Source organism: Syzygium oleosum, unplaced genomic scaffold, assembly GCF_021117445.2.
Source record: "Syzygium oleosum isolate NSW1041296 unplaced genomic scaffold, Sole_v2.1 Sole_v2.50, whole genome shotgun sequence".
In the NCBI taxonomy this organism is placed as follows: domain Eukaryota; kingdom Viridiplantae; phylum Streptophyta; class Magnoliopsida; order Myrtales; family Myrtaceae; genus Syzygium; species Syzygium oleosum.
In genome coordinates, this window is record NW_026607534.1 from 16,893 (window position 1) to 39,470 (window position 22,578).

A 22,578-nucleotide genomic window follows, 5' to 3' on the forward strand; every position below is an offset into this window, starting at 1 on the left:
AATAATTTTGGGCTTTTTACGAGTCGTGGCAAAAATCCGTGGCAAATTTGCCACGGATTTTTGCCACGAATTTCCTGAAAAAAATCCCACAAACATGAATAATTTTGGGCTTTTTACGAAATTCGTGGCTAAAATCCGTAGCAAATTTGTCACGGATTTTTGCCACGAATTTCCTGAAAAAATCCCACGAATTTTTGCCGCGTTCTTCGGCGGCGGACGCTGGGAAGCGAGGACACCCAGCGCGCGGTCTGCTTCTGTTGGGTTTTTCGGCGGCGTCCGAGAGTGTTCGGTCTGCTTCTGTTGGGAAGCGAGAGGTACGTTTGCTTGGGTTTGCTTTTCGGCGTTATTTCTAGGCGATTGCGTCTGCTTATGCTTCTGTTCTAATATTTGTGTTGGGTCTACAATTGGGTCTACTTCTGCTTATGCTTCTGTGCTTCTGCTTTTGCTTCTGTGCTTCTGCTTCTGTGTTGGCTGGCTTCTATGTTGGGTCTGCTTCTGCTTCGTTCTGTTCGTGGGCGAAACAGTTATGTTTTGTGGGCGCTTACGTGGCTTCGCTACGTATTGGGTCCGCTTACGCTCGTGTTGGGTGCTTTCGCTTCGTTCTGTTCGTGGGCGAAACAGAATTCTGTTTCTATTTCGCCCATGAATTTGATTCTGTTCGTGGGCGAAACAGACCCAATCTGTTTCGCCCACGAAACAGAATCAAATTCCTCATATTTAAGTTGAAATTTGGTCGGATTTAGGTTGAAATTTGGTCGAAATGAGCTGAAATTTGGTCAAATTTGGGTTGAAATTTAGTTGAAATTCATTTGAAATTTGGTCGGAATGAGGTGAAATGTGATCGAAATGAGCTGAAATTTGGTCGGTCAAGTGGAAACGGCCCGCTGATCCAAAATCACCGCCTATGGCCGTGTCGCAAGTCGTTTTTTGGCTTTTTGGAGTCGTTTAGATGGGTTTTTTTGGCAAAAAACGATTATGATGAATAGTGTTTTTCATGACATTTGCGTTTTTTTTTTCTTTTCGGAGTCGTTTAGATGGGTTTTGAAAACTATTTCCAAACCTTCTTTGGCATAGGTTGAAGCTTTGGCCATCGGGGTAAAACTATTTCCGTGACATTTGGGTTTTCTGGAATGGCTCCCTTCGGGGTAAAGCCTTATAATTACTTGTTCAAAACTTATTGATTTCCTTGTTGAAGTTGATATATTCATTTTAAAGGGATATGTGCACCATAAAACATGCAATCAAAACTTATTAAAATTTGTTGAACAGAACTTACTTGATTTCCTTGCATCATAAAATTTGTTGTGAAAGTGTAACTTATTAAGTTCTAAGGCTTTCAAAGCATGCAATTAAATTTTAAGACAAGTCGAATTACAGCAATTAACTGAAAATTTGATGACCCTGACCAGCTAGATGAGTTCTCCCTTTTTTACAGTTGTAGGACCAAAAATTTAGCTCGTAGACATTTCCGGACAGCTTCCTTTTTTTTCAGGGGCCACGTTTCTCTCTTGCTCTCAATAACAAAATGGTAAGCTTCACGACATACGTCATTATGTGTCCTTAATACATGTTCATAATTTTTTACATTTTTGTCTAACCTTGCAACTTTTAGTATAAACGTGGAGGTCACATGCGTCGTGGTGATGCTTCACAAAGAAGACCAGGCCTTTCCACTTCCTCGTCCTCGTCCTCGTCCCTTTCCATTTCCCCTGCCCCTGCCCCTGCCCCTTCATCTAACCCTCAACTAGTACATGGACACATTGGCCCTTCCTCCGACCCTCAAATGCGAACTGAATTTACTTCAGTTCCATCGGCTTCGGTTCCACCTTCTTCTTCAACGCAACACTCGAATTATGAAGAAGATACCCGATTCATGATAGCCCCATTTGGAGATTCGTAAGTATTTCATTTTTTTAAGTATATGTGAATTATTATGGATGTCAACTGAATTGTCCGTATGCTTCACGGATGCTACGTATGTTGAAATAAGTTATAACCCGTTTGCAGATTCACGGATGCTACGCATGTTGTGAGGAGACTTAATAAAATAATCAATAACTATTGGATGGGCAGTATAGTAGTTGGACCACCGCTCCAAAAGAAGTAAAGGAATTGTGGTGGAATGAGTTCAAGGTAAGTTTTGTCCTTCTATTTCCTCACAAACTAAGTTCGATTTAGCATACTGAGTGTACAATTATTTTTCTATTGATTGCTTGCAGCGGAAGTTCAGGTGGGATGAAGCGGAAGAGAAAGAAGTTAAAAGAATTTTTAAGAAGAAAGCCGGTGATCACATGCGAAATGTGATGAATAAAGCAAAGAGAAAGCAAGAAAAGCCGGATTTTATTACAGCTGACAATTGGGCGGAAATTATGAGAACTTGGGACACTGAAAAGCATAAGCAAATCAGTGAAATTAATAAGAAGAATCGAGCTTCTAGTTCTAGTGAAGGGTCTGCCACATATGCTGGGGCTCTATCAACATCGGGGAGCGTAGAAAAAGAATGGTTAGTCTTTTAATCATGTGTAAGTTAAATCAATAATTATGTCGTAATTATGTCTATATTTTGTAGGCAGATGAATTGGGGACGGAACCAACATTTATGGCTACATTTGAACGCACCTTTCAGAAAAAAGATAAGACATGGACTGGCAATCGAGCAAAAGCTATTAAGGTATGTAAGGTTATATTTTGTATTTATATATATTAAGTTTTTTTATTTTTATCTATATTGTTAATGTAGGACAAATATGATGAACTTGTAATGAGCACGGTTGCTGCTAGTGGTGATGGTGATGGTGATGGTGTTGCTGCGTCCGAGCCATCGGTTGACAGTATGGCATTATGGATGGAGGCATCGGGTGGAATGAGAAGAGGTCAAATATTTGGGATGGGATCCTTGTCAAGAATGTACTGAACGCCGAGAATTTGCTGCAACTTCATCCTCCGGCGGCTTTTTAAGGGCACAACACGAGGAGCGACACGACCAAGCATTGAACCGCCTGAGACAATTACTTGTACAGAAGGACGAAGAAATGATAGGAGTGAAACAACGTTTGCAATTGATCATGCGACACCTCAACCTCGAAGTTGATGACGTTCCTCCTGTACCTCCTACTAATCCAGTAGGTGATGGCCACAATGATGATGATAATGAGATTCCTGATGATGATGCTGATGATGATGATGATCCTTGCTAGTTTAAATTTCCAAGAGGTACTTATATCTTTATGCTTCTGCTGTTGAATAGATGTGAAAAAATTAACAGGGGTTAGGAGTTTGATATTGTGATGTTTGCGCTGCAGATGGACAGGACTTCGATTCTTGGAGAACACTATAGACAACATGAAAGAACTTCTTGGCAAGATTAACAGTTTGCCTCAACAGTTTGTGAACTAGCTAATTTAGAACTTTGTTTCATTTCTTTCTTTTTGGGGTTTGTTCTTGTCTTGACTGTGATTTTCTATCAATGTTAATTAGATTTCAAATCGAAATCGTCCCTAAACAACATTCGTCCCTAAATTATTCATTAAAATTCGTCGCCAAATTCGTTTTCGAATAATGTTTATCGCAAAAGTCAAAATTTTTCGTGGCAAAATAATGACCAAAATTTTTTTTTTTGGCAAATTAGCCACGAATTTTGCAACGAATAAGTTCGTCGCAAAAAACCGACAAAAAAAAAATATGGTCCCAAATTAGCCACGAATTTTGTTTGTGGCAAATTAGCCACGAATTTTAGGCACGAAGAATTACGTCGCAAATAATTCAAAAATAAATTTTGCTCGCAAATTAGCCACGAATTTTGCCACTAAATGTGTTCGTGGCAAATTACCCACGAATTTTGCCACGAATAAGTTCGTCGCAAATAATTGAAAAAAAAAAATTTGTGGCAAATTAGCCACGACTTTTGCCACGAAATGCGAGAAATTTTGCCACGGATAATTAGCAACGATTTTTGCCACGAAATATTTCGTCGCAATTTCGCGACCAACAAAAAAAATAATCAAAATAATAGTGACGACTTTTGCCACGAATAGATCTAGTGGCAAATTACCGACGAATTTTGCCACGAATATTTAGCCGAAGTTTGCCACGAGTAATTAGCGACGAATTTTGGCACGAATAATGTTCGTGGCAAATTAGAGACGGAAGTTTGCCACGAATAATGTTCATGGCAAATTAGCCACGAATTTTGCCACGAATAATTAGCGACGAATTATTTTTCGTTGCAAATTAGCCACGAATAATTAGCGACGAATTTTGCGACGAATTTTTTTCGTCGCAAATTAGCCACGAAAATTGAAATTTTCCGTGGCAAAATTTTGCGACGGCCTATTAGCGACAAATTTTTTTCCGTCGCTAAACCCGGCTTTTTTTGTAGTGTTGGGTTTGCTCTTTCTTCGATCAAGAGGAAGTCCTGGAAGTCTCTCTGGTGAAAATCGACGCCGGTGAATGTGCTTCACACGAGAATGAACTGCAACGATGTCAGAAGTAAAATTGTCCAGGAATTTTCTAGAATCCGAACATGAAATCGAAAATGTTTACATATAGGAAAATTGATGTGACATTGAAGGGACTTCCTCCCCTGATAATAATAGTAACTCTAGCCAAACGTATAATATACGTTTTTGGGGTCATTTTAAAGTGAGTGCTCTTGGCATACTTGTGTTAAATATAATTGATATGGCAATTAATTCAATCTCCAAAAGTAGTGATTATACATAACGCGAGAGTAATCATAGCATTAAAAAATTGGAAGTTTTTTCATACCACCTTCTTTCCCTCTCTCAACTTCCCAACATACGTTGGCAGCTCTAAACTGTATCACAGCAGTATCTCTAGCTATGATGGTGGGGGTGATGGGTTTGGTCTAGGGTCTCTGCTTTTTGTGGCACTTTTCTTTGTTTTGTACACTTTCTTGTGATTGAACCCATAATGAATTGGACTGTTTGTGTTTCGAATTGAAGCGAGATTGTCTAGGTTTCTATACTTGCCATTATGAAGAAGGTAGCAAAGTATAACTTTCTTCTTTTTGTTTTTCAATGAGAGACCATAATTTGTAAAATCAAAGCGACAAGTATTGGCTATTGTTGGCACCTAAAATTTTGTTCAAAGATTTTCCTTGCTCTTTAAAAAATCAAAGAGACTTAAAGACTAATTGATAAGCTAATGGTTGGAAATTAAAGGGACAATGCCATAATTTGTTCATGTACTTTTCTTCAATGTTCAATTTGGTCCTTATGTTCTTTCAATGGGCCAATTTATTCCTTCAATTTGATTTGGTAAGATTGGCATCTGACATGGCAATCCAACTTCGTCATGGGACTCGTGTTTGTTGATGTGTTTTTACACGTGAGTGCCAAATCAACAAAAATTGTAAAAAAAAAAGACAAACAAAAGAGGAAAATAAATTAGAAAGAAAGAACATACATGAACTAAAGGACAACACAAGCTGGAAAGAGAAAGGGGGTTCCGTTGAGTGATGCTGTGCAGCTGTGTTCTTTTCTTGATCACATATCTCCTTTGATGGCGTCGTTAAGTACTAAGTCACATGCTCTATATTCTAAGCTCTATATTCTAAGGGTATGTTTGTTTGAGTGAAATAAGTTTCCACAAATTGATTTCTAGATTTTTTCACGTGTCTGGTTTGTTGAAAATGATTAGTCAATGGAAACTATTTGCAGGAAAAAGAAAATATGTAGGCTTAAAGTTAGGAGAATAAATTCCCTAATAGGAAAAGGAGAAAACATTTTCTTTTATTATGAAATTTTCCTCGAAACAAATACACCCTAAGATGAATTTTTTAAGTAGTGAACATGTGCTTATTAATTCTACGTTACCTTCAATGTCATAAACAACTGACCAAAGGCGACAACCAGCGTTGTCACGCCCCGAACCCTACGAGCACGCAACATCCCACTATGGTCGTTATGATGCAATGTCCCAAGACTCGTCGCCGACCCTTTCATTTTATCGTTCTTTTTATTACACATGCGGAAGTGGTAACAACCAACACCTAGACAACCACCATAAACAGGGATAGGTAGGAAAATGATTCACAACAATCAAACAACAACACCATTTTAAAAATTACTTGATTAACCCCTAGGAAACATTTTCTTTACAAGCCCACTTCGGGCATTTTCACACGAGCCTACAAAACGATACCAGGTTGGGGGTCAATCTACTTCATCAATAGGTCAGTCCAAAAAGCCAGCTTCTAGGCACCCCGAACCATACTGAGGGCATCGACATGCGAAGGTCCTAAAAGATGTTAACAACAACAAATGAGACGAAAGTCTCAATAAGTTAACGGCCTAAGCCCCGTTTAGGAGGCCAACTCGCCTCAGGGTTCCTAGATAGGCAACCACACATAGAATACGGATCAACCACATACCGTTTAACAATCACAAGCATCCTTACCTCGCCTTGGCACATGTGTCATGCATGACCGTAGTCATCAAACATCACAATAATGCATCCAGCATAACACGTACTCGGAACACAAAGAAATTTCCCATGCATCATGCATCCACACTCGCGCGTGTCTCGATTATAAGGTAAAAACCGCTTGGACACGTCCCATATCATGCCTAGTAGTTTTCACCCCATAATCAAGCACTATGCAACATGCGTGTTTCATTTATCACGACCCCTCTGGGCCACTACACATCAAGCGATACACAGCAAGATGGTAGTCTTCCGGCATGACCGGGCATCGTCCCGCCCAGTCGGGCACGACAACGTCAAACGATGTACAAGATGACGTCATTCCAATATGGCAACATCAAATAATCTATAGTAAGATGGTATCCCATAACGAGCATCAAATTCACCATCAGGCCGCGATTCAGCATCCGAAGTATCGGCAATCCCGATAATCTCTAGGCATCCGATAAAATCGAGCGCGATCTACAACAAACCTCGATAAATCGGGCATCGTCAAGCGATTTACAGCAAGACGGCTTCGACATGTGACCACACGAACACACAAGCATTCAGGCCAATTCTTATCTTTTCAATTAGCCAATGCAAACATGGATCGTGCTCGAATCAATGCCACACACAATTTCACGTGATCACATATGCAAACAGTCGCTTGACTTTGTAAAAACATCATTTCAAAACATGCTTTCCTTCTCAAGGCATCAAAATCATTTCTTTAACATAACTATAAAATAATTTATTTTCAAAGATACAAAATCTTTTCTTGAAAATAATCAAGCAATTTATTTAGCTATACAAGTTAAATTTATATGGCGATTTCTAACATTGGCATTACAATCCAAGTATAAAACAATCACAATTTGGTACTAAAAATTATTCGAAAATACTAATATTTAATTTTCCGAATTTAAATATTTTATTAACAAATATATATTTTTAAGAATAAAATATTATTATTTAATTCCGAAAATTAATTTATTTAATAAAATAAATAATAATAAAATAATAGATAACTTATCATTAAAATAGCGATAACTTATCGCGAACACAACAATAACCTTTCACGATATCACCGATAACCTATCGTCAATTTCACCGATAACCTATCACCGATTTCCAATGATAACTTATGAGTCCAACGATAACCTATCATCCATGATTATCAAATAATTCGTCGATAACTTATCCACTAATTCTATTTAAACAACCATTAACTTAATCTAAAACTAAATTAAACTACCATAAGCAAGTTTAACACCCTAAACACGGGATTAGGAGTTAACTTACTCGTCTAACTACGGCGATTATGCGAGAACAACGGCGACGACGCGACTGTCCACGGTGGTTTCCTATTTGGGCTCGACGGACGGCGGCAAATGAGCGCGGCTAAGGCAGCGGCTGCTGTGGGGCTATTCGGAGGCTGCTCGGGGCTGTTCCTAGTGTGAAATGGCGGCTTGTGGTGTTAGCTAGGTGGCCGGACAGTGGTGGACCAGCAGCTGCAGCAGCGGACGTGTTCGGCGAGCGACGAAGCTAGCATTCCAGCAGAAACCAGCCGGCTATGGGCGGCTGTTCGGCACGGCTTGAGGGCTAAACTGGGGACGAAATGGTGATTGGTTGGTTGTTACATCCTAAAAATTCGACCCAATTTGGTGATTTATCATATGGTGATTTCGTCGACGCTCTATTAGTTATTTCTCGCCCTGACCTAATCACTCAGGGAATACTAATCAAATGGAAAAGGCTATCGAATAATTTATTTCTAACAACCACCCGTTAGTTCGAGATGAACTATAGTTGGGATTGATGGATTTCGGCCATGAATTATGATCTGATATTGAGTGTCGAATGCTCAAGAATTTCACACTCGAACCTTAGGATGTCGTCTCATAATTTTACGAGTTTTCCGTATAAAATTTCAATTTCGGAAAAGGATTGAAGATTCGGAAATTCGACACGAGAAACGGAAGTGAACCGAGCAAAGCCCGTTGGGCCTCGCGCCCGAGGGGCCCAGCCATCAAGACCTCATAAGAATGAGTTGGCCTGTAATTCGGTACTCGGGTCAAGGACAAAATGGATTTTGGGGGACAAAATTTAAGAAAATTTCAAAAAGGAAATTTGGAAGATCTTTATTTTTTGGGTAATGATGAACCCAACCCTCCCCTTTCTCTCTCTCCCTCTCTCTCCCCTCCCTCCTCCGGCTGACTTCCGCCGCTGACTCCCCCATTTTCTGCTGCACCCTCCACCGACTCCACCAACTCCTTTCTCTCTCTCTTCTCTTCTTCTTTTTCTTCCTTTTCTTCTTCTTTTCCTATTCTTCTTGACTTTCCTTCGCTGCTGCTACTTTTGCTTCACCGCTGCTCCTTCTGCTTCTGCTTTACCGCTGCTACTTCTGCTTCTGCATCACCGTTGTTGCTGCTGCTTCATGCTTCTACTTTTGCTTCCTCGTTCTGTTTCTTCTTGCTGCCACCGCCGACTGGACCAGCATTCTGGACCAACCACCACCGTGCACCGTCCTTCCTCGCCGCTTCTACTCCTACTTCGCTGCTGCTGCTTCTTCTTCGCTTTTGCTTCTTGTTATGCTTCTTATTTTCAGCCAGCGACCAGCCTTTTTCCTCGCAGAACCAGCCATCGCCGAGGACCGCTCCACCCCACCGTCATCCCACCGCCACCCCTACTCTTCCCCTGGCCACGCAGCACCGCCTCTGCTGCCCCGGAACAGCCCGTCGCTAGCTATTCCAGCCAAGGCGAGTTGCGCCTCTCGCCGGTTCAGCTGCCATCCGCCTCCGCCACTTGCCGCCGCCGTTTTAGCCAGCAAGACGCCATCACCAGCCACCATCCCATCCCTGACTCAACCCCAAATAGCCACCGAACAGCCCCTGGCAGCCGCTCTCTTTGTCACGCTCGTTTGCCGCCGGTCGCCTCCCGCCGAGCTTGAACCGGAAACCACCGCAAATAACCGTGCCGCCGCCGCCGTCCTCGTGTAATCGCGGTAGTTAGATGAGTAAGTTCACCCCTAATCCCGTGTTTAGGGTGTTAAACTTGCTTAGGTTAGTTTAGATTAATTTATTGACTAGTTAAGTGGGATTAGGTGATAGGTTACGTTAGATTATTAGATAATTGTTGATGATAAGTTATCGGCAGATAATAAGTTATCATTGGATGTGGTGATAGGTTATCGGTGTTTAAATGATAAGTTATTGGTAAATTTTAGCGATAGGTTATCGGTATGTTCAATAAGCTATGATTATTTGTGTGATAGGCTATTGTTGTGTTCGCGATAAGTTATCGCTATTTTGACGATAAGTTATCTATTAATTTATTATTGATATTTATTTTATTAAATAAATTAATTTTCGAAATTAAATAATAATATTTTATTCTTACAAAAATTATTTATTAATAAAATATTCAAATTCCGAAAATCAAATATTCATATTTTCAAATAATTTTTAGTACCGAATTGTGATTGTTTTATGCTTGGATTGTAATACCAATGTTGGATTTCGCCGTATAAGTTGGCGTATATGGACAAATGATTTGAATGATTATGATTCGAGAAAATATTTTGAATCTTTAAAAATAAATTATTTTATAATTATGTTCGAGAAAGGAATTTGAGGCTTGAGAATGAAAAGCGTGTTTCGAAATGATGATTTACAAAATTGAGTAACTGTTGGCACATGTGGTCACGAGAAATTGGTTATGTGGCATTAATTCGAGCACAATTCATGTTTGCATTGGCTAATTGAAAAGATATGAATTGGCTTGAATGCTTGTGTGTTCGTGTGGTCCCATGTCGAAGCCGTCTTGCCGTAGATCGCATGACGATGCTCGATTTATTGAGGTCTGTTGTAGATCGCGCTCGATTTTATCTAATGCTTGGAGATTATCTGGATAGCCGATACTCCGAATGCCGAATCGTGGCCCCCTATGGCGGATTCAATGCTCCTTACGGGATACCACTTGCTATAGATCATTTGATGTTGCCGTATTGGAATGCCGTCATTCTGTAGATCGTTTGACGTTGCCGTGCCCGACGAGGCGGGACGATACCCGGTCATGCCGGAAAACTACCATCTCGCTGCGTATCGCTTGATGTGTAGTTGTGACATTCCGAATTTCGGCCCATTTTTGGGATTTATAAAACGTGTATTTCGTCAGTGCGCTTATAATAAAATCTCGCCCGGAACTAATCACTCTTGGGTTATTTTTAAATTAGAGATTTCGCTAGAATCGCACTCGATCGAATTTGGCCGTTATTTAGAGCCCGAACTTTGGTGTCGGATTTATTGAAGTTTCGTGACAAATTTAATTGAACGGTATCGATATTATTGTGGCCAGCGTCAATATTGCTCGAGATAAGTGAAAAGTGAAATTTGGACTGGGTGCGAATTTGGATTAGTACACCTCCCTCGTAGTGTGTTTTAATTAATATCTTCTAGCCTTTTTCCTAATTTATAATTAGGTTTTTTCGTGGATCGTTAGATCGATTTTTGGTTTGAACGTGGGCCGTTGGATCGCGCAATCATTGCGTTGACTTTTGTCTCTCTCTCTCTCTCCCCCCTTCTGCCGCGTCCCCTCCCCACTGCGCCCGTCCACTCCCCCCTTTCCCCATGCACGTCCCCTCTCACCCCTCTCTCTTCCTTTTTCTTCTTCCCTTTTCTTCTTCTTCCTCTCTTCTTCTTCTTCTCTGGTTTTCTCTTCCGCCTCGACTGTTTCTGCTTCTGCTTCTGCTCGCTCGACCAGTCATTGCCGATCGCCCCTCGCCGTCCGCCTCGCGCCACCGTTGCCCCGACTGAGCCGCGCCGCCATTCGTTGCCCGCAACCGCCTATCGCTGGCCTGCCCACACTTCACGCGAGCAACAACTCGCCATTGCGTCCGCCCCGGTCCGGGCCATGATCGCTCGCCGGCACGGTCCTCCGTCGCCGGCCACCCGCAACACCGCCATGTCGCCTCAAGGCACAAGGCGACTCTCCGCTTTCCCCCTGTTTCTCTCTTTCCCAGCCTCTCCCCTGTTTTGAGCTCTCCCCGGCTCCGCCTTGTCCAGCCACCGTGTGCCGCCTTGTCCAGCCACCGCGTGCCGCCGTTCCGGCCTCCGCCGCTGCTCCGTCCGCCACCACCTAGCTCCCAGCAACCCTGTCCAGCCACTTGCAGCCGCCGTGCTCACCTGGACAGCCCAACGCCACCCCAGCTCAGCCTTGGCCAGACTATCCCGGCCGTGGCCGAGCCTTCATCGTCCAGTCGCCGTCGCCATCGGCCGCTCGTCCAATTCACCCCAGGCCATGGCCGAGCTTGCCTGGCCGTTGCTCAGGCCGTGCCCGAGCGTGCCCAGCCGTGCCGGAGCTCGCCTAGCCCGTTGCCCAACCGTCCCAGCCGCTGTCCATCTCCACCGTGCCCGTGCCCGTGCCCGTGCCCGCGCCTAGCCGCTCGCCCGGTTGTGGTCGAGAGCCTCGGGCCATGGCCGAGGGTGTGCCGAGCCGTGGCCGAGCCCCTTGCCCGTCGCGCCCTCGCCCATGCCGAGCCGTTATTGTTCACCCGGGCCATTTTGGGCCCGTCCCGATTTTTCCCAGGCCAAATTTAGGTAAGCGACTCCCTAAACCTTACCTAGTATTATGGGTATTATTAGACTTGTTTAGGGATTAATTAGTATCGGGTTAGTGGCTAAGCTTGGATTAGGATCAATATGTGAATGTGGTTAATTGATAGATTAAGTTGTGATGATTATGTGGCATGATTAGTGGCTGGTTTATGTGGGTACGATGACCGGATTGTCGTGGCATTTGTGGGTGAAATTGACGTTTGATTGAGCCGACTTGAGTATCGGATTGGTGGACTAGTGTGATGAGTTTGTGATTTGAATTGGATTCGTGTGACGTGTGAGAATGGCGAATTGTGATGTGGTGTATGTGCATGTGAAATGTTCAGTGAGGGGCGGAGCCCGGATTGATCGGAGGGCTGACCTGAGGCGTGTTTACGCGGGTCGTGAGAAAGTGTGAAATGTCCAGTGAGGGACGGAGCCCGGATTGATCGAAGGGCTAACCTGAGGCGTGTTTACGCGAGTCGTGAGAAAGTGTGAAATGTCCGGTGAGGGACGGAACCCGGATTGATCGGAGGGCTGACCTGAGGCGTGTTTACGCGGGTCGTGTGAAAGTGTGAAATGTCCAGTGAGGGACGGAGCCCGGATTGATCAGAGGGCTGACCTGAGGCGTGTTTACGCGGGTCGTGTGAAAGTGTGAAATGTCCAGTGAGGGACGGAGCCCGGATTGATCGGAGGGCTGACCTGAGGTGTGTTTACGCGGGTCATGAGAAAGTGTGAAAGGTCTAGTGAGGGACGGAGCCTGGATTGATCGGAGGGCTGACGTGTGGGGTGTTGACCCGGGTCGTGGAAAGTTGCTCGGCCATGAATGCGAATTGAGTGTGATTGAATTGATTGAATATATGTGGTTATGGCGTTTGAGTGGTGATGTTATGTTCTTGAATTATTATTGCTTTATGGTGAATTATCTATTGTGCAGAGCTGGCGTGTGAATCGGTGCGAGGTAAATGTGAATTGGCAAGTTTGTTATATCGGTGGTTAGATTGCATGTTAGACTCGTCTGGGTACGCATTGGCCTAGGTGGGGTATAGGTTGTCTGCTTATTGAGATTTATCTCATCCCCCGTTGTTAAACATTTTCAGGTTTGGAGTGACGGATAGTCGTCACGTGCGGTTCAGAGACTGGGAGTGACCTTGGGCATTTGATGCTTTGTTTCATCTTTGGATGCCCCCCTCTTTTGTTTAGTGAAGTAGAATACCTAACCATCGCCCCCCTTTGATAAATGTGGCTTGAAGTTAGTAGCCTAGATTGAATGTTGTAAGTGACTGTCAGTTTTATGAAGTGCGTTTGTTGATTTGTGCCTATGCTATCCCGTTGTCATTGTTTATTATCTGGGTCGTTTTTATTCCGCTTCCGCTTGCCTTTATCGTTGGGTGTTTCGTTTGGGTCGGCGACGCATCCTGGGTTGTCGCGTTCAATATGGCCATCGAAGGGGTGTCGCGAGCCGGTCAGGGTTCGGGGCGTGACAGTAGTGGCCCAGAGGGATCGTGATAAATGGAACACGCATGTTGCATAGTGTTTGATTATGGGTTGAATACTGCTAGGCATGGTATGGGTCGTGCCCAAGTGGTTTTATATTATAATCGAAACACACACGAGTGTAGATGCATGATGCATGGGAAATCTCTTTATGTGTTCCGAGTACGTGTTATGCTGTGTGCATGGTTGTGATGTTTGTTGACTAATGTTATGCATGCCACGTGTGCCAAGGCGAGGTAAAGATGCTTGCGATTGTTATTCGGCATGTGATCGATCAGTATATGATGTGTGGTTGCCTGACTAGGAACCTCGAGGCGAGTTGGCCTCCTAAGCGGGGTTTAGGCCGTTAACTTACTGAGATTTTATCTCATTTGTCATTGTTAAACATATTCAGGCCCTTAGCATGTCGATGCACCCGGTACGGTTCGGGGTACCTCAGGACATGGACACTGTTGTTTCTACGCACGTGTTCCCTGACCAACCATATGTTTTTTAGCGCCATCGGACGATAGTTTGGGTGGATGAGGGCCTGAATCATCGGGCTCCCCACCAGTTCCAGGCCTGGTTTGTTAGGGATGGTGAGGATCTGTTTGGACCTATCAAGGAGTTTGACGGTCCTCCGGAAGAGGGTCCTGGGTACAAGATATGGGATCCTATGAAGATCGACCCACCTAACGGGTCAGTAGAAGATCCTGAGCCTGAGCCCGACCCTGTTCCCGAGGATCTATCAGATTTTAAGCCATTGGAGCACGACCCTGATTCATCCTACTTTGACTCACCAACCCTCTATATGGATAGCTCATGAGAGACCTGACTGAAAGCTGACTTTTTGACTGACCCACTGATGGTGAAGTAGATCGACCCCAGCCTGGTATCTTTTTATAGGCTTTTTGTGGAAGTGCCCGAAGTGGGCTTGTAAAGAAAAGTTTCCCAGGGGTTAATCAAGTGAATATTAAAATGGTGCTGTTGTTTGTTTGTTGTGAATCGCTTTCCTACCTATCCCTATTTATTATTGTTGTCTAGGTGTTGGTTGTTATTGCTTCCGCATGCGTAATAAAAAGAAAGATAAAAATGAAAGGGTCGGCGACGAGTCCTGGGACGTCGCATCATAACGACCATAGCGGGATGTTGCATGTCATAGGGTTCGGGGCCTGACATCCTCATTGAATTGGTATCAGAGCAAGGTCAGCTCGATCCAAATTTGGTCAAGACCTGGAGTGATAAGGTGCGATGGGTTTTGGGATAGTGAGTTAGGAAAACACTTTGTGCCTGTGTTTGATTGTTAGATTTCTCGTTCTTAAGCAGGTTGTTCACGATTTCTAATTCCTTGTTGGAATTAGAAAGCAGGTTTCTCCAAAGATCCTGTAAGATGAGAAATCCCGACCCGAGGGCCCTTAGGAGGAGAGTCGAACCAGGTCAGACTGGTGCCAGAAGGAGAGCACCAAAGGATCCTAGATTAGACCGGATCCTTGAGGCCTTAGAGACCCTGGTAGGACAGCAAGCTCGTAATCAAGCTGCTGCCGCCGGCACCGCCGCTGCCGCTATGCCTGCACCTGCACCTGTACCTATACCTATAGATATTTCTTTAGCTGGGAATGGAAATGGGAATCAACCCATGCATAAGTTGGTGGGGGCAATTTCTGAAGTTCAAACTGCCCAAGTTCACTGGTGCGGGTGATCCTGAGGCTACAACCCTCTAGATCAAGGAGTTAGAGAAAGTGTTCGCTTTGCTGAGATGTTTGGACTAAGACAAGGTGACGCTGGCTATCTACCAGTTGCAAGAAAACGCAAGTACTTGGTGGGAAGCTACCCAAAGGAGGGTGTTCCCCGATGGTACGGCCCAGGTGTGGGGTACCTTCGTGGAAGCTTTTTACAACAAGTATTTCTCAGACTGCGCCAGGGAACAAAAGATGAATGAGTTTCAACGTCTCCAGTAGAATCAATTGTCCGTAGACCACTACGAGGCTAAGTTTGTGGAATTGTCCAAATATGCACCGAGGTTGGTTAAAGATCGAGTTGATAAGGCAAGGAGGTTTAGGGATGGGCTGAAGCCCGAGATTAAGGATCAAGTGGTGCCTCTGAATCTGAAGGATTATGATGAGTTGTATGAGAGGGCACAGTTGATTGAGAGGAACTTGGCGGACAAGACAGTCGCGTCTTGATCGCGGTTTGTTCCAAGTAAGGATAATCATCGGTTTGGGAAGAAACCAATGACAAGAAGTAAGTTCCTTGTCCCTCCTAACAGGAAAGGTGGCGTGAAGAAGCCGGCACCCAATCAAAATAGTACATACCACTTTTGCCGTAGGAACCATGGATCAACCCCGTGTCCTGTGAGAACGGGAGCTTACTTTGGATGTGGTCAGCACGGTCATCACATGAAGGACTGTCCATGCCAAGCCGCGGGAGCGCAAGGATCAGCGCAGCAGGTAGGACAACCTGCGAGGAACACCCCACCGAACCAATTGAATCGACCCCAAGTACAAGGAAGGGTCTATGCTGTCAGAAGGAAAGAGGTGGAGGACTCGCCCGCCATAATTATAGGTACGGTCTCATTACACGACCATGCTGCTTATACTTTGTTTGATTCTGGAGCTACCTATTCGTTTGTGGCTAAGCAATTTGTGGAGCTATTGGGGTTAAGTCCGAAACCACTAAGAGTTGTCTATAGTATTTCTACCCCTTTAAAGGATAGCGTAGTGTCTGCAGTAGGATGTGCTGATTGTAAATTATCTATTGGTGGTCGTGAGGACAGCATAGATTTCATTATCTTGACGATATTTGACTTCAATGTGCTTATTGGAATGGATTGGCTCACCAAGCAACCAGCCACAGTAAATTGTTATCGTAAGACGATTCAATTTGAGCCTTTAGGGAGTGTTGGGTTTGAGTTTGTCGGAAATCGAGGAGGACCATCAATTCCTTTGATCTCATCACTTGAAGTTACTCGATTGTTGGATGAAGGTTGCCAATGTTATTTGGCAACTGTAGTTGACACTCTGGTAGAGGAATCGAAGGTGCAAGACATAGCTATAGTATGAGAGTTCTCGGATGTTTTTCCTGAGGAATTACCTGGGTTGCCCCCAGAAAGAGAAGTAGAATTCGTGATTGAGTTAGTCCCTGGTATGGAGCCGATTTCTAAGGCACCTTACAGAATGGCGTTATCGGAATTGAAGGAGTTAAAGGTTTAAATGCAGGAGTTGTTTGACAAAGGATTTATTCGTCCTAGTGCATCAACTTAGGGAGTGCCGGTTCTATTTGTAAGGAAGAAGGACGGGTCGTTGCGCCTTTGCATCGACTATCGGCAACTCAATTAGGCGACGGTTAAGAATAAGTATCCGTTACCAAGGATAGATGATTTGTTTGACCAACTTCAAGGAACTTCGGTATTCTCGAAGATAGACCTAAGGACAGGTTATCACCAATTGAGAATTAGAAAGAAAGATATATCGAAGACGGTATTTCGAACGCGCTATGGACACTATGAATTTACCGTGATGCCGTTTGGTCTGACAAATGCGCTTGCAGCTTTTATGGACTTGATGAACAGGGTGTTCAAGGAGTATTTGGATAAGTTCGTAATCGTGTTCATTGACGACATTCTAGTGTATTCGAGGAGTTATGAGGAACACAAACAACACTTGAGGACAATGTTGCAAACCCTTCGAGACCACAAGTTGTATGCCAAGTTTAGCAAGTGCGAGTTTGGTTAACTCGAGTAGCTTTTCTTGGACACGTGATTTATGGGGAAGGAATTTCAGTAGATTCGACTAAGATTGAAGTGGTTATGAATTGGCCTAGACCAACGACGGTAACTGAAGTTCGAAGTTTCTTGGGATTGGATGGCTATTATAGGAAGTTCGTGGAAAAATTTTCTGCTATAGCCATGCCCTTGACATGCTTGCTAAAAAAGGACACAAAGTTTGAATGGACGGATAAGTGTGAGCTTAGTTTTCAAGAGCTTAAGCAAAAGCTAACTACTGCGCCTGTGTTAACGTTATCGTCTGGTTCAGGAGGGTATGAGATTTACAGCAAAGCGTCATACAAAGGATTGGGATGTGTTTTAATGCAGCATGGGAGAGTTGTGGCATATGCGTCCCGACAATTAAGACCGCACAAATTGAACTAGCCGACGCACGACTTGGAATTAGCAGCGATCATTTTCACGCTAAAGATTTGGAGACATTATTTGTGCAGGGAAAGGTTTCATATTTATACGGATCATCAGAGTCTCAAGTATTTGTTCTCGTAAAAGGAATTAAACATGAGGCAACGCAGATGGATGGAGCGGCTTAAAGATTATGACTATGAGATTCCGTACTATCCTGGTAAGGCTAACAAGGTGGCCGATGCATTAAGTCGGAAGTCTTCGATTGCGCATATGATGGTTCAAGAATGGATTTTACTTGAAGAAATTCGAGACTTGGATTTCAAGTTCGAGGTAAGTCACCTCTCGAATTTAATGGCTACTCTTAGAATTGAGCCCAAAATGCAAATCAGGATTAAAGCAACGCAATCTTCGGATCCTAAACTTCAAAAGATTCTGCAAATGGATGCAACCAAAAGAAAACCTGACTTTCAAGTATCTAAGGATGGGATCTTAAAGTTTCGTCGACGGTTGTACGTGCCCAATGATGAAAGACTTAAGGAGGAAATTTTAGCAGAAACTCATCGCAGTAACTATAGTATTCATCTAGGCAGCACAAAGATTTATCAGAATCTGTGCCAATATTATTGGTGAAATGGCATGAAGGGAGATATTGCCAAGCATGTGGCTAGATATTTAACGTGTCAACAGGTGAAGGCCCAGCATTGTAAGCCTGACCGATTGCTGCAGCCGCTGGGAATACCAGAATGGAAATGGGAGCATATCACGATGGATTTCGTGATGGGTCTACCGAGGAGCCAAAGAGGTAATGACTATATCTGGGTGGTAGTGGATAGACTTACAAAGCCCGCTCATTTCATTCCGGTGCGAAAGGACTTTGCTATGGACAAGTATGCGGAGTTGTACGTAAGGCATATGGTTCGCCTTCATGGTGTGCCTGTAACGATCACGTCGAATCGAGATTCTAAGTTCACCGCCACGTTCTGAAAGAGTCTTCAAGGTGCCATGGGAACAAAGCTGCAATACAGTACCGCTTTTCATCTGTAGATAGATGGACAATCCGAGGGAACGATTCAGACTCTTGAGGATATGCTGCGAGCCTACGTTCTGGATTTCAAAGGAAGTTGGGAAGAACAACTACATCTTGTTGAGTTCGCGTACAGCAACAGTTATCAGCAAAGTATTAGAATGGTACTTTTCGAGGCGTTGTATGGCAAACCCTATAGGACTCATGTCTGTTGGAACGAAGTTGGAGAACGAAAGATTACGGGACCCGAGTTGGTGCAACAGTCGTAGGATGCTGTTAAAGTTATCAGGGATAGGCTAAGGACGGCCCAAAGTTGCCAGAAAAGTTATGTAGATAGGCGACGTAGACCATTGGAGTTTCAAGTCAGAGATCATGTGTTCCTCAAGGTATCACCCATGTGAGGAATATTGCGCTTTGGCAAGAAAGGCAAGCTGAGCCCAAGATATGTAAGATCGTTCGAGATCTTGGAGCAAATTGGAACGTTGGCGTATCGCCTAGCTTTGCCGCCAAGGTTGGTTCAGGTACATGACCTATTCCACGTGTCAATGTTAAGGAAGTATGAGCCGGATCCGATCCACGTTCTAAATTACGAGGAGATAGACGTGGACGATAGAATGTCGTACGTGGAAAGACCAGTAAGAATCGAGGATCAGAAGGAGCAGGTACTACGAAATAAGACGATTCCTCTAGTCAAAGTTATGTGGCAACACTATGGAACCGAGGGAGCCACGTGGGAAAGTGAAAAGATAATGAGGCGCCAGTATCCCTTTCTTTTGAGGAATTGGATGTAAATTCAAATTTCGGAGACGAAATTTCTGCAAGGGGGGAAGAATTATGATATCTTGAAAATTCGATCCAATTTGATAATTTACGAAATGGTGATTTTGTCGATGCTCTATTAGTTAATTCTCGCCCTGACTTGATCACTCAGGGAATCCTAACCAAAGGGGAAAGGCTATCGAAGAATTTATTTCTAATAGCCGTCCGTTAGCTCGAGATGAACTATAGTTATGATTGATCGATTTCGGTCACAAATTATGATCCGATTTTGAGTGTCGAATGCTTAAGGATTTCACACTCGAACGTTAGGACGTCGCCTCGTAATTTTATGAGTTTTCCATAGAAAATTTTAATTTCGGAAAAGGATCGAAGATTCAGAAATTCGACGTGAGAAACGGAAGTAAACCAAGCAAAATTATGTCATTTGTCTTTAGGAACTCTAGGTAGGACTACACAACTAATGTTGTATTAAATGTCGGTTGTTGTTGCCAAAGAAATGTCACTTTCTAGTTGGTAGGAGGATGAAGTTACCCTAAACAAGATATAGGAGCTGCTGGACTCCTTGATTTTAAGAAGTAAATTAAGCTTTCGAAGAGATATTTTCATTTCAAGTTTCAAAGGATGTGAATGTAGAATGGTATACATGTATCGTATGAGTCGCGGCCATCTAGTCAAGTAAGAAAAAGCCGTTATAACCATCGAAAATGTTTACATATAGGAAAATTGACGTGACATTGAAGGGACTTCTTCCTCTGATAACAAGAGTAACTCTAGCTGTTTTTGGGGGTCATTTTAAAGTGAGAGCTCTTGGAATACTCATGTTAACTATAATTGATACGGCAATTAATTCAATATCTAAAAATAGTGATTATACATAACGCGAGAGTAATCATAGCATTAAAAAATTGGAAGTTTTTTCATTTATTTATTAACGAGTGCCCCTCTTTCTGTTCTTTAATAATTTAAGTTTCCTATCCCAAAGATCATAGAGGAACGAAAGATATAATCGGTGGAGCTTGATCGTCCAAACCAACAATTAATAGAAACATGGTTATTGGAATATAGATACAGGCCCAAGGATAGATCATTAGTTTTTTTTTTTGAAATATTCAATGCCCAATGTCTATATAAAAAGTAGGGTTAATACAACAAAAAATTTCCAAACTAGTACCTCAATTGGCTCTGTTGACATTCTGTCTAATATCCTGGTAAAATACATACGTTTCAACGGACGTGGAGGATGATAGATCTGACATGAAAAATCCACATGTGTTGATAAGTATGCACTTTGACGGAGGGTAGATTTGGGTCAAGGACATTAGTTTTGGATTTTTTGTGAGCAAAAAATTAATCTGGATTAATATGTCATGGGATTTCGATTCAAGATTTTTTGTGAAACAAAAATTGGTTGAGATAAATGTGTCATGGGAATACCAGCTTGAGCTTTTTAATAGTAATAACCCCAAAAAGTATATTTCTAGGAAAAAACTAAGAAAATTCATAAAACTTAATATAGGATAACTAAATTATACAGACATAGACATCGTATTCTAGAGGACATGCATATGTTGTTGGAGTAAATCTAAAGCTTTCATGTCATTGTGATCCATCGGATTTAAGCATACATTTTGGTTAATTGGACAAGATCAAGGTGGTTGGAATTTCTTTTAAATTCTGTAGGGCTTAAGGTATCAACATTTACTTTCCAAATTATGGCAACCTTTAAAGTCGGTTGGATTTTCTTCTTTTAAGTTTACATTTGTTTTTCCGGCCTCAAGTTAATTACTTTTTTTTTTTGGTAAAGGTAAATATATATATTACTATTCATTAAACCAATACAACCTAAAGCCAAAACCAGCCTGTGACCCAATTAGGACATGGAGATGTCTAGACGAGGTCAAAGGTGGTTCCGCGAGGACTATACAAGAAGACAGAGGCTAGAGTAAACAAATCTAGAAGATCGTAATAACTAAAGCCCAGGCATCCAGTTCGCTTCAAAGATTGAGAGCGGGAGCTCCCATTTCCTCTGTAGGGCACGATTCCTAGGAGTATCCTGAACTTTCCCAATGGATATGGCCTTGTCTTTGACTACTTTGAGAAGATGCTTGCGCATACCCGGAATGTATACGCTCTTGTTTCTGAATAATGCATTGTTTCTCTCTGTCCAGATAAGATGGACTAGCGCGCCAAGGGAAAATCGGGAGAGGCGGTGCGCAAAGGAATCTCCACCGCAAGTCTTCATTGCCCATAAAATAAGGTCTTGCCAAGGTCGATTGCGCCATGGGAGGTTGCATTTTGTCGCCCAGAAGGATGCCAGTCTACGTGTAGAAGGGCACTCAAAAAAGAGGTGGTTGACCGAGTCCGGCCTAGAACCACAGAAGACACAAAGTGCAGTGTCAATCCTTCGATTTTGCAGGAGGAATACCTGGGAAGGCAGCCGGTTGAGTGTAATAATCCATAAGAGAAAGGCATGTCTGGGAGCAATATGGTGGTCCCAGATAAATGAGTGCCAAGTAACTGGATTGCCTTTTCTCCTGATATGGTTCCAAGCAGACATTACTGAGAAGGAGCCCGAGGGATGTGGAGTCCATACCAGCCTATCCGGGGCATCATCATCAAGGACGGGCGGGGGATCAGGCCAGCTCAATATAGTGCCAAGTGTGTTTGAGTCCTGCCATGTACAATCGTAGAATTCCCGAACCGTTGCATCACGGGGGATTCGCGATTGATAATGTAAAATATTCATGGGTTTGAGTAAAAAACAATGTAAAATCACCGCCACCACACCAACCTTTTCAGTGGAATTTTTTAGTATGTAATAAAGCCCGGTTAAAACCCCATTTATCCCCAAGCATCTCATGGATTTTCAAGCCTAATTGCCAGTGTAGATAAATTTTCTATAAGCGACCTTATCCATTCTTAATTTAATTGTTAACGAGAGAGTGGGTAGTTAAAGTTCTCTAATCAAAGATGGATACGACCGCTTGTGTAATGTTTTCTTTATGTCGTTGGTATATACTCTGTTATTGCTTGCGTTGGACTTGTGTTTTGTCAATTGTTTTTGATGGATGGCACCTAATACAAATCGGAATATGACTTTGTATTAATAATATATGAGGGTGTTATCTTCGCGTTGCCGTGTGATA

At 43.0% G+C, this 22,578-nt stretch overlaps 2 protein-coding genes and 1 long non-coding RNA gene across 5 annotated transcripts; all 3 read left to right on the forward strand.

Moving 5' to 3' along the window:
• Window positions 1–192: 192 nt before the first annotated feature.
• Window positions 193–2,897, forward strand: LOC130136800 (uncharacterized). 3 transcript variants are annotated; one of them, XR_008815528.1, is made up of 7 exons: window positions 200–314; window positions 1,075–1,145; window positions 1,442–1,528; window positions 2,008–2,133; window positions 2,220–2,503; window positions 2,570–2,671; window positions 2,741–2,897. It is a non-coding gene; the product is annotated as an uncharacterized LOC130136800 (long non-coding RNA). The 3 variants fall into 3 exon arrangements; XR_008815530.1 differs by lacking the exon at window positions 1,075–1,145 and having other exon boundaries at window positions 193–314; XR_008815529.1 differs by lacking the exons at window positions 200–314; window positions 1,075–1,145; window positions 1,442–1,528 and adding an exon at window positions 1,722–1,896.
• Window positions 2,898–15,730: 12,833 nt separating this feature from the next.
• Window positions 15,731–16,558, forward strand: LOC130136767 (uncharacterized). The gene has a single exon (XM_056307103.1). It carries the CDS (start codon window positions 15,731–15,733, stop codon window positions 16,556–16,558), a length of 828 nt encoding a protein of 275 aa, XP_056163078.1.
• A 456-nt stretch (window positions 16,559–17,014) lies between these two features.
• LOC130136768 (uncharacterized) lies at window positions 17,015–18,921 on the forward strand. The gene is made up of 3 exons (XM_056307104.1): window positions 17,015–17,214; window positions 17,796–17,958; window positions 18,673–18,921. The coding sequence occupies exons 1-3, from the start codon at window positions 17,015–17,017 to the stop codon at window positions 18,919–18,921; spliced, it is 612 nt and encodes a 203-aa protein (XP_056163079.1).
• The last annotated feature ends 3,657 nt before the right edge of the window (window positions 18,922–22,578 follow it).

Excerpts from the sequence above, each read along its gene's own strand:
- LOC130136767 (XM_056307103.1), top strand. The coding sequence starts at position 15,731 with ATGACAAGAAGTAAGTTCCTTGTCCCTCCTAACAGGAAAGGTGGCGTG.
- LOC130136768 (XM_056307104.1), top strand. The coding sequence starts at position 17,015 with ATGCCGTTTGGTCTGACAAATGCGCTTGCAGCTTTTATGGACTTGATG. Across the intron at positions 17,215-17,795 it reads TTGTATGCCAAGTTTAGCAA|ATGGATGGAGCGGCTTAAAG; the intron begins GTGCGAGTTTGG and ends GAGGCAACGCAG. Across the intron at positions 17,959-18,672 it reads ACTTGGATTTCAAGTTCGAG|ATAGATGGACAATCCGAGGG; the intron begins GTAAGTCACCTC and ends TTTCATCTGTAG.